Below are 12,408 nucleotides of genomic sequence, written 5' to 3' on the forward strand. Positions count from 1 at the left end.
AGGCATAAGGAAGTGAAGTGAACTACATGACAAAGCTGGACCTAGCAAGTTTACCCAATAAAAATAAAAAGTCAAAGAATAGATATGTTGCTATACTATAGTGGACTAAGAATTTCACCTCAAAACTGCACAGAAAGGATGAGACTTAAATTATTAAAGTGGATATTCCAACAGTCACAAGTCCATTTTAGTTAAGGCCATTCAAATGGAATGGCCAGCCCACGTAATGCAGGCATGTTTGAAACAAAATATGTATATGTATATGTATATGTATATGTATATGTATATGTATATGTATATGTGGTACAGTAACACAGCTATCTGGTATGGAGGAATGCATCAATGTTTGGATGGGTACTATGATGAAATTCAGACTTCTTGAATGTTGATGTTTTAAAAGTATGAAAAAAAATGGCTAAAACTAAAAGGGTGAAAATCTCCTGTTTTGTTGTGTTTTGCAAGGGTGCAAGATATGGCTGGCAAGCCTCCCACCCCAAACTTATATATTCCGACTCCATAGTTAATCCAAGTCAAAGAAGGGAGAAATCACCCTAAAAAGTGAATGATTGCCCACGCAAAATTAGAAATTGTCCCGGCAATGATTTCTAATGGGAAAAAGTGTTCAACATTATACCATTTGTCTTTTTTCTGAGTATTGTGGATTGCATAATGGTTGAGGAGTTAACTACATATACAAGAGGCACATGGTTTAATTCTCACCAAGGGAAATTGGCTAGGCTCAAAATGGCCCACAAGGGCAGTTAGCTTAGTACTTGCCTATGAGTTTGTTAGTCGATCAGTTTCTCCTGAAGCATGTGTAGGGAAGCCGTGAGGATGAGCAGAAAAAAAGGTCTGACATCACTACACAGATATATCGCAGTTAAAACAGCACTGCATAAACAATGAAGAAGCCATAACATAGAGCAATGCAACCCTGCAAAAAAAAAAAAAAAAAAAAACGTGATCCTAAACTGATAGCGAGTCATAATATATACTGTTCTCGTCATCATGATATTTGACCCATTAGTACTTAAGTGTACAGTAATTTAGGAATGATGAAATAGTATTGCTGCTCTGTACAGTATTTATTGCTGTTTTGCTGACATTCTTTTTTACAGAGGTATATGTAAAGGACTGCAGTAATCATGATAGAGAGGGAGTTTGTTACATTGTTTAGTAACTTGTAAAATGCCTTCTATGTGTTTGTGCAGCAGTATGTCTTTGTGATAGGGCCATGTCTATGTTCTGTGTTCTAATCCACTTTAACTGCAGGGCACTGTCTGAATGTGTTCTGACCATTCAGTGCACTGTGCAGTGTTTGCTTTAGTTTCTGCATGATGCTTCTGCCCTGTCCTTACCACAAATACCTGTTTTCATTTTGATGTACAATGGTTGTACACTTTTGACATGAATGGGTTATTGTATCATCATATCTTTATATTATTAACAGTTCAGGTACTGTTAACTTGATGCAGATCACAGACGATGATTGTTCACCTTTTTATAGCATTGTTACCACAATGCTGCTTTGTTAATGTACTCCCCTACAGGACATGTAGTGTTTTGTTGCATTTTTCATACTTCATGCTGCAGTTGCTCTGTACTTGTACAATGGAACATTTTTGCATTAGAGACAAGGCTGTGCTCTGTGTTCTCCTCCATTTTAGCTGCCTGTCACTGCCAGAATATGACTGTTCAGTGCAGAATGTGATATTTTTTATTTTATTTTATTTATTTAACATTTGTTTAAAGGGAAAGTCCAACTTGGAACTAAGCCAATTTTCAGCAGATGCCCATGGAGAAATGCTCCAGATGCATGTCTTTGAATTGTGGGAAGAAACCGGGGTACCCGGAGGAAACCCACATGAATGCAGGGAAGACATGCAGACTGCACACAGAAGGCACCCCAGCTGAGAATCGAATGGGAGAACCTCTTGCTGTGAGGTGACAATGCTACTGCTGCACCACTGCGCCAGCCAGATATTTGCTATAGTTTCTGCATGACACTCCTGTCTTGCCATTGTCAGAGACATCTGTTTTCATTTTTTACTTTTAAAATATTTTTATTTATTTACCAAAAGAAAATAAAAATGTATATAATGTTTTATGACACTGAAATATTTATACAGGTTAACAACAAATAAAACTAACACAAATGATAAAAGAAACAAACTATTTACAAGGGTGTCTAGAATTAATACATGATCATCTTCTGCATATCGGTAATTCAGATAATAATTCGTTACAGTCATTACTCTTCAATATTTCAGTTACTTTTTGCCATGTAATATATATAATTATGTAGTTCTTTCAGTTCTTCCTCTGATGGTACCCATTTCCAACTGCGATACTGTTAACACAATATTTCTGTACTCTTTAAAAGCTGGAGAAGACCCAAACTTCCAGTTCATTATGTTATTTCTTGCAATGGCTAGGAGAGTCCATAAAAGTGTATATTTTATTTGTTTTCATTTTTGATGTACAATGGCTATGCAGTTTGTTCTTGTTGCTAACTGTACTGGTACTACAAGGTACTCTTCAATCCTTTAACTTGTTTACAGCTGAGTTATGCTAATCTCCCTGTGCAATCATACAGGTATTAGTGTTACAATGAATATCCTTTTGTATCTAATTTGTAGAACAAACTTAAAACAAAAATGAGCTAATAAGCATATTTAAAGTATTTGCAACTCAGCTACAGACATTTGCTGGCATACAAACTAGCTGGCTGTTATTTGGAAGAGGTGTGAAAGCAGGATTAAAAAAAGACTTTCTCACTTGAGATTTAAAAAAGAAGTCCAAATAGTTCTAGTGACCCCAAAATAATGTAAAGCTGAGGCCAGGCTATGTGAAAGAATATGAGTCGCATTGTATTGCAGTACGGAGTCCTGCCTTATTTTATTGACAGGTTTTAGAATTAAATTCTGACCTGAAGATTTTGTCTGTGTAGAAACTGCACCTTCTCCCCAGACATACATGCATTTTCTTTCAGCATTTTAGGCTCTTTTTACATAACAACAATACACTGTTCAGACTGCTGGCCTTTCTGTGTGAAATAAGTGCTCATAGACTTGGTTTCTGGATCTTTCTCCATGGGTCTCCTTGTATAAAGGTAGTCTTTGGTTTCATGGAATGTTTGCAGTTAACACAATTAAATAAATAATAAATACATTTTCATGTTTATGTAGCTAAGATGTTTACAATACATTATTTTATTCTTATACTTTAAAGAATCCCAAAGAAAATCTCCTTTACAACCATATCAGCAAATTATCCAAACTTTAAATATTTATATATTTCCCATCTGATCAAAAGTATTTTATCAAAAAGTGCACCATTTAAAAGTGCTATTCTGTTGCTAAACGGTAAGGAAAAAAACATTGCAGAAATGAGGGACTATAATATATTCACCTGTAAGTTGGTGGCTACTTCTTTATTAATGCTAGATGATGCAATTTAGATTTCCCTTCTGTGTCATACAATGAGTGCCTGATTTTTGATCAGTGCCTGATATTGAAAGTGTACAAAATGAGGGGATGCAGTAGGTCAAATTATATATTGAAACGGTAACTTCAAAGGAGCAATTTCTTACTATAAACACAGACTTTGGGAACTTAGAAAAATTACTGCATTTATATTTAGATGATACAGTGACTTGCAATGAATCATTCTACATTGTGTTCCTATTTTATATAATTTAGAATTAACCTTATTTTTTGAGACATTATGCCTGTCACTCTAAGCCAGCTAACTGCTGGCCATCTGATTCTAGTTTTGATCTCCTGATTCAGACTCCCTTCGCCTCAACCAGTCCTCCAAGATACTTGAAGCTGTTATCCTAATCCACTATTTCCCTTCTATCTCATTTCTCAGCACCTTCTGTTTTCTACCATTTGCTGACATTACAATTGTCTTATCTGTACTCACATTGCATATACCTTCAGTTTTCCGTTCTATTTGCATATCTTTGCTGAAGTTCTTCAGAATCTTTCTGTAATGCAGCATCATCTGCATACAGTAGCTTTGTTGATGTGTCTCCACTGACCTGGTTGCTAATATAGCCTATTAGCAGTATGAACAGCAGTGGGCTCACAGCTGAACCCTGATGCACACCCAGTCCCACTGGGAACCCCTTTATGAGTCTGAACACTGTATGTACTTGTGCCATTGGGCCACTTGTATATACTATATAGCCTGCACCAATTCTACCATTGTTTCTGGGACTTCGAACCATGACAGGACTGTCCAAATCAGCTTTCTTGAGACCGTGTTGCTTTCTCTAAGAATGCACAGATAGACTATTTCCTCATCTCTAGCTTCTTCTCAACTATCTGTATCACTGCAAATATCAGGTCAGCTGTGAAGCATCCTGATCTGAATCCAAACTACTCATCTCCCATCTTACTTTCCACTATTCTGCATACTCATCTCTCAGTAATCCACTCCAGAACTTTCATGCAATGTGACAGGAGTTTGATACCTGTATATTACCCACAGTTGTAAATGCCCCATTTGTTCTTGCAGACTGGCATTAGTATGCTTATTCTGCAGTCATCTGGGATACGCTTTTACCTCCACTCTGCTATGAGTACCCTCGGGAGCACTTTCTCTCCTAACTCACCCATCTTGATCATATCTGCTGTGACCTCATTCCCTGACTTTATTTTCCTTGGTACTGTTCTTACTTTTTCTGGGGAGGGCTCCTCTTCTTATTTTATGATAGGCTGAGACTGGGGCAGTACAGTTGTGTCGGGGTGGTACAGCTTCTGTGAGACTGGGGCAGTACAGTTGTGTCGGGGTGGTACAGCTTCTGTGGGACTGGGGCAGTACAGTTGTGTCGGGGTGGTACAGCTTCTGTGAGACTGGGGCAGTACAGTTGTGTCGGGGTGGTACAGCTTCTGTGGGACTGGGGCAGTACAGTTGTGTCGGGTGGTACAGCTTCTGTGAGACTGGGGCAGTACAGTTGTGTCGGGGTGGTACAGCTTCTGTGAGACTGGGGCAGTACAGTTGTGTCGGGGTGGTACAGCTTCTGTGAGACTGGGGCAGTACAGTTGTGTCGGGGTGGTACAGCTTCTGTGAGACTGGGGCAGTACAGTTGTGTCGGGGTGGTACAGCTTCTATGAGACTGGGGCAGTACAGTTGTGTTGGGGTGGTACAGCTTCTGTGAGACTGGGGCAGTACAGTTGTGTTGGGGTGGTACAGCTTCTGTGAGACTGGGGCAGTACAGTTGTGTCGGGGTGGTACAGCTTCTGTGAGACTGGGGCAGTACAGTTGTGTCGGGGTGGTACAGCTTCTGTGAGACTGGGGCAGTACAGTTGTGTCGGGGTGGTACAGCTTGTGTGAGCCTCCGGCAGTACAGTTGTGTGGGGCTGGTACAGCTTCTGTGAGACTGGGGCAGTACAGTTGTGTTGGGGTGGTACAGCTTCTGTGAGACTGGGGCAGTACAGTTGTGTCGGGGTGGTACAGCTTCTGTGAGACTGGGGCAGTACAGTTGTGTCGGGGTGGTACAGCTTCTGTGAGACTGGGGCAGTACAGTTGTGTCGGGGTGGTACAGCTTCTGTGAGACTGGGGCAGTACAGTTGTGTCGGGTGGTACAGCTTCTGTGAGACTGGGGCAGTACAGTTGTGTCGGGTGGTACAGCTTCTGTGAGACTGGGGCAGTACAGTTGTGTCGGGTGGTACAGCTTCTGTGAGACTGGGGCAGTACAGTTGTGTCGGGTGGTACAGCTTCTGTGAGACTGGGGCAGTACAGTTGTGTCGGGGTGGTACAGCTTCTGTGAGACTGGGGCAGTACAGTTGTGTCGGGGTGGTACAGCTTCTGTGAGACTGGGGCAGTACAGTTGTGTCGGGGTGGTACAGCTTCTGTGAGACTGGGGCAGTATAGTTGTGTCGGGGTGGTACAGCTTCTGTGAGATTTTCTTCATTTAGAAGCTGCTGGAAATACTTTCCATCTGCCTTTAATGTCCTGTGGACTGGGGAGCAGTTTGTTGCTGGCATCCCTTAAGAAATGTGTCTGATAACTATCTTCTTTATCTTTCTGTCTTGCCTTGCAACCTGATATAGTGTCTTTGTTCCATCTACTGAGTTAATTTGCAGAGGTTGAGAGCATGTCTCTTTTTCCTTGCTCTTTGCTATTGCAACTGCCACTTTTCCCTGCACTCCTCCTTTCTTTTGATGACTTCCTGGACTTTTCAAGCCACCATCGGCCTTCCTTATGTGCTTTATTTCCTTACCTGGTGTGGCCACATATCTTTTCTATACACTTCACACATGCTGTTTTGGGATGGCTGCCTTTCTTTTTCAACTCCACCTAGCCCATCTCCTTCCTGAGGTGCTAGAACCTTCACTATTTCCTTGAACTCCTGTGCTTACTCTCCAGTCAACTTCCAGGTCATCAGCATAGTCCCTGTTGACCTGAAATCCTTCTCTGACCACTACTTGCAGCTGATTCTGGCAAACATTGGTTAATACTGTGGACTGACTTTGTCAGTAGGGATGACTTTGTAATTGCTGATTCTATCCCAAATTCTCTTTCCTTACTAGAAGAAAGTCAACCTGAGTTGCATGTTGCCCTCTCTTGCATGTGATATTATGACTATCTCTCTTGCTGAATCATGTCTTGGCCACCATCAAGCCATTTGCAGAGATTAATATAGAATTGTCTCTATTCTTTATTTCTATACAACCACCCAGGCAGTCCTTATATCCTGTTCTGTCTGTCTGTCCTGTATGTGCATTCGAGTGCCCCATTAGCTCATGTTTTCCTGCTTTATATGATAGGCTCTTCAGCTGCCACCTAAATCACTCTTTTCCTCACAACCCTGTTATAGGGCACAGGCTGAGATTATGAATAGTGCCTTATCGTTACACAGCAATCTGGCTGTCATGAATTCTGATGATATTCCTCACTCTCTTCTGAAGCCTATCCCTCATCAAAATTCCTGCACCATTTCTAGTCTATCCTCCTTCTGAGTAGTAGACTCTGGATCCCAAGCCACGTGGCTTTGCTGCATTGCCCTTCCATCTTGTCTCCTGGATACAGAAGATAGCAAGCCTCCTTCTTAGCATCATGTCATTCACTTCCAATCTGCCCTGTCCTACACTGAGTGTAGCAATCCTTAGTTCATCTTTGGCAGGTTGATTATCTTTTGCCCAACAGAATGATCCAGGATAACTCAAACAGAACAACTGGTTGCTGGACAGCCAGTAGCTTAATAACCCAGGGCTGCTGGCCTTTAACACCATCAGTATACACTGGCTAATAGGGGCACATAGATACCTTCCATCATTAGCAAGTGTAGGTCAGAGTAGGCTAGGTCCTAAATCCACCTATCCCAGGTAAATACCTATACCTGCATTTGCCGATATTAGTCAACATGACTTAGAGCCAATGTTTACACCTTTAGGTGACTAGCCCTGACAGTGCACACAGTCTAAGATCCATGGTCCCCAGTTTAGGAGGTACTGTGCACCACAGATGATGCCCAAGATGGTTGGTCTGTACAACTCCTCCCCAAATAGGCACCATCTAGTGTCTGTGCTGCTCCCCACAGCTCTGTTCTTGGGTAAGTATTTAGTCTTTGGGAGGTAAGAGAATCCACACAGAGACACAGGGAGAATGTGTAAACTCCACACATATATTGGTTGGTGGTTAGGATCAACAAACCTTGTTCCTTGTGCATAGGAGCAGATGACCTTAATCTCATCACTTGACATATCACCACATAAAGTAATGCACTTGTTTATTTGTCTATATATTGTCATCACAATTTGACTGTATTTAAACAATTTATTTTTACTTTGACTGTATATTTTATTCCTTTATTAACTGAAAATTGAGCTGGTCTGAATACCATTTTTAGTCATGATCTAAGTCAAAAATGAAGCAGTTACATAAATAACTCTTTTAATGTTAACAGAATGTGAACCATTTAAATATAAATATTATTTGTTTTTTTCAAAACTATTACTTTTATGTAAAATCCATTCAACAGAAATATTTGCAAAGCTGAGCATGAATGAATAGGTAATCATTAAATTAAATCATATGCATTTTCCCTGTGTGCTCACACTTGGTAACTCTGGCAAAATTTTCTTTAAGAATGCTTTTTTAAAATGCAATATACAGTTTCTCTCTAAAGTACCATTTCAGTTTGTCCATGCATCTGTCCTTTGTGTTACATATATGTCAGCAATGAAGTCGACTTGATTAGAAACCATTTATTTTTCTTTACTTAGCACATTTAGAGTTTCAAGTATATATGTGAAGACAAATACTTCTGTTTTTTATCTTTTCAGGACACAAAAGTTTCCTGTGCAAAAAAGTCATTTCTTGGTGAGTGAAACAGTTATGGATTTTATAATTTCCTTCTTATTTATACCTTAGTACGTGAACAGGTATTCAGCTTTGAGCTGACATGTATCTGTAGCAACATTAATCAAAATTTGAGGGTTGTGTCAGGGTGCGGGGAAGTGCTGCTAATCTAGATTCAGTGGAATCTTTCTGAAATTTGTGAAGAATCAAAGACATTGTTATAAACCAGTGTCTCTGTTACTCCATTCCTTTTATAAAGCTTCTGTTTAATGACTTGGGCTATCCATACTGTGAAAGTGTAGCTGCTTATTTTTTGTAACAAGACCTTGATGAAGTTATAGAATGGAGTGAGAGCTCATGGTACAAAGGCATCCATTACTTAGCACCAGTTCTGCATCATCCATCAGGAAGAAAGATCCCCTGCTGGCTTAACATCTCTGAAAAGTGCCTGATCCCATTCTAAAACAAACATGTGAAAGGTTAATATTAGCTCTTATCTAGGATTTGAACCTCAAGAGCTTTATCTTTTTAGCTAGGATATTCTTCTTCTTCTTCTTCTTCCTCTTTCGACTGCTCCCATTAAGGGTCGCCACAGCAGATCAACTGTTTCCATTTCTTCCTGTCCTCTGCATCTTGCTCTGTCACACCAACCAACTGCATGTCCTCTCTCACCACATCCATAAACCTTATCTTAGGCCTTCCTCTTTTCCTGTTACCTGGCAGCTTCATCCTTAGAATCTTTTTCCCAATATACTCTGCATCCCTCCTCAGTACATGTCCAAACCAACGTAATCTTGCCTCTCTGGCTTTGTCTCCAAACCTTCCAACCTGGGCTGACCCTCTAATATACTTATCCCTAATAATGTCCATCCTCGTCACACCCAGTGCAAATCTTAACATCTTCAGCTCTGCCACGTCAAACTGTGACTCCTGCCTTTCTGTCAGTGCCACTGTCTCCAACCCATATAACATAGCTGGTCTCACTACCTTCTTGTAGACCTTCCCTTTCACTCTTACTGGTACTCGTCTGTCACAAATCACTCCTGACACTCTTCTCCACCCACTCCATCCTGCCTGTACTCTCTTCTTTACCTCTCTTCCACACTCACCATTACTCTGAACTGTTGACCCCAAGTACTTAAACCCATCCCCCCTCGCCAACTCTACTCCCTGCATCCTCATCATTCCTCTATCCTCCCTCTCATTCACACACATATATTCTGTCTTAGTTCTGCTGATCTTCATTCCTCTTCTCTCTAGAGTATATCTCCACCTCTCCAGGGTCTCCTCAACCTGGTCCCTACTCTCACTACAGATCACAATGTCATAGTCCACGGGGACTCCTGTCTGATCTCGTCTGTCAACCTGTCCATCACCATTGCAAATAAGAAAGGGCTCAGAGCTGATCCTTGATGTAATCCCACCTCCACCTTAAACGCATCTGTCACTCCCACTGTAGACCTCAGCACTGTCACACCACCATTGTACATATCCTGTACCACTCTAACGTACTTCTCTGATACTCCCGACTTCCTCATACAATACCACAACTCCTCTCTAGGCACCCTGTTATATGCTTTCTCTAAATCCACAAAGACACAATGCAACTCCTTCTGACCTTCTCTGTACTTCTCCATCAACACTCTCAGAGCAAACATTGCATCTGTAGTGCTCTTTCCTGGCATGGAACCATACTGCTGATCACTAATCATCACCTCCCTTCTTAACCTAGCTTCCACTACTCTTTCCCATAACTTCATAATGTGACTGATCAATTTAATCCCTCTGTAGTTACTACAGCTCTGCACATCACACTTATTCTTAAAAATCGGTACCAAAACACTTTTTCTCCATTCCTCAAGCATCCTCTCACTTTCCAAGATTTCATTAAACAATCTAGTTAAAAACGCTACTGCCATTTCACCTAAACAACTCCATGCTTCCACAGGTATGTCATCTGGACCAACAGCCTTTCCGTTCTTCATCCTCTTCATAGCTATCTTTACTTCCTCCTTGCTAATCAACTGCACTTCATGATTCACTATCTGCACATCATCCAACCTTCTCTCCCTCTCATTCTCTTCATTCATCAGCCCCTCAAAGTACTCTTTCCATCTGCTCAACACACTCTCCTCGCTTGTGAGTACATTTCCCTCATTATCCTTTATCACCCTTACCTGCTGCACATCTTTACTAGCTGGGTCCCTCTGTCTAGCCAATCGGTACAGGTCCTTTTCTCCCTCCTTAGTATCCAACGTTTTATACAACTCTACATATGTCTTATCCTTGGCCTTCGCCACCTCTCTCTTTGCCATGCACCTCATCTCCTTATACTCTTGTCTACTTTCTTCATCTCTCTGACAATCACACTTCTTCTTCGCCAACCTCTTTCTCTGTATACTCTCCTGTAATTCTTCATTCCACCACCAGGTTTCCTTGTCCTCCTTCCTCTTTCCAGATGTCACACCAAGCACCTTTCTAGCCATCTCTCTTACTAGCTCTGCTGTAGTTACCCATCTATTCGGTAACTCTTCACTGCCACCCAGTGCCTGTCTTAACTCTTCCCTGAACATCACCTCACAATTACCCTGTTTCAATTTCCACCATTTGATCATTGGTGCTCCCCTTACACTCATCCTCCTCTTCTTGATCACCAATGTCATTCTACAAACCACCATCCAATACTGCCTAACTACACTTTCCCCTGCCACCACTTTACAGTCTCCAATCTCCTTTAGACTGGCCCTTCTACAAACGATATAATCCACCTGTGTGCATCTTCCTCCACTCTTGTATGTCACCCTATGCTCCTCCCTTTTGTTAAAATACGTATTCATCACAACCATATCCATCCTTTTCACAAAATCCACTACCATCTGACCTTCTGCATTCCTTTGCTTAACACCATACCTACCCATCACTTCCTTATCCCCTTTGTTCCCTTCAGCAACATGCCCATTGAAATCTGCTCCAATCAACAGTCTCTCCCTTGGGTACAGTCATCACCACTTCATCCAACTCACTCCAAATGTTTTATTTCTCATCTATCGCACACCCAACTTGTGGAGCATATGCACTAACAACATTCATCATTACACCATCAATTTCCAGCTTCATAAACATCACTCTATCCAACACTCTTTTCACCTCCAAAACACTCTTAGCATACTGTTCTTTCAGGATAATGCCTACGCCATTTCTCCTCCCATCCACATCATGATAAAACAATTTGAACCCACCGCCGATATACCTAGCCTTACTCCCCTTCCATTTGGTCTTTTGCGCACACAATATACCAACCTTCCTTCTGTCCATCATATCAGCTAGCTCTCTCCCTATACCAGTCATACTGCCAACATTCAACGTTCCGACCCTCGCTATCACAGTCCTAGCCTTTACCTGCCTTCAGGCATGCCTTCCCCCTCTTCTCCTCCTTTGGCCAACAGTAGCCCAATTTCCACCAGCACCCTGTTGGCCAACAGGATATTCCCAATATGGTAATCAAGGTCAAATCATAAACACACATACATATACAGAATAAGATGTTTGCTTAGTAACAGCTGAAATCGTAGAAGTGAAAAGATATTAGCTTTTGTCTCGGAGTTGAACCCAAGACCTCCACCATAATGTATTGGTTGGTGTCTGTATCTGTGAATGGACAAAACCTTGTAGACAGATAGATATTGCATTTTCCCTGTAAAGCTTTATCCTTTCATTAGGACCCCATCCCCAGCATAGCAATAAAGGTTAAAAACACTGTTAGAATCATAGATGTAGAGGGGTATCATTAGCTTTCATTTGGGACTTGAACCCAAGACCTCCAGCATACCATGCTGGGGTCACTGGCAATGGACCAACCAGAGTCACTGGCCTGATGGGTGTGAAGAGCTTTATCCTTTCAGCTGGAAAAGTCCCAGCATCATAATCATGCTAAATCACAAACACTTATACAAACACACATACACAAATGCTTAGGCATTGTTAGAATCATAGAAGTAAAAGGATAATGAGGCAGATGTGGGAATGCTTGATGAGTCAGACTCAGTAACATTGTCTACATTCCATAGTACTTGTGTACAGGCAAAACCACACAGT

The 12,408-nt window shown here is 41.3% G+C and overlaps 1 protein-coding gene across 2 annotated transcripts in view; it reads left to right on the forward strand.

Annotated features, from left to right (window-relative positions):
* The window catches only part of LOC122806395 (receptor-type tyrosine-protein phosphatase U-like), a 1,549,454-nt gene that overhangs the window by 835,765 nt on the left and 701,281 nt on the right, over window positions 1-12,408 (forward strand). For both annotated transcript variants that reach the window (XM_044076762.1, XM_044076771.1), the window contains one exon: window positions 8,298-8,334. In XM_044076762.1, the coding sequence (XP_043932697.1) occupies window positions 8,298-8,334 (37 nt within the window). The remainder of the gene's footprint in view (window positions 1-8,297; window positions 8,335-12,408) is intronic.

Source organism: Protopterus annectens, chromosome 1.part1, assembly GCF_019279795.1.
Source record: "Protopterus annectens isolate FY-2018-M chromosome 1.part1, PAN1.0, whole genome shotgun sequence".
NCBI classification, from domain to species: domain Eukaryota; kingdom Metazoa; phylum Chordata; order Ceratodontiformes; family Protopteridae; genus Protopterus; species Protopterus annectens.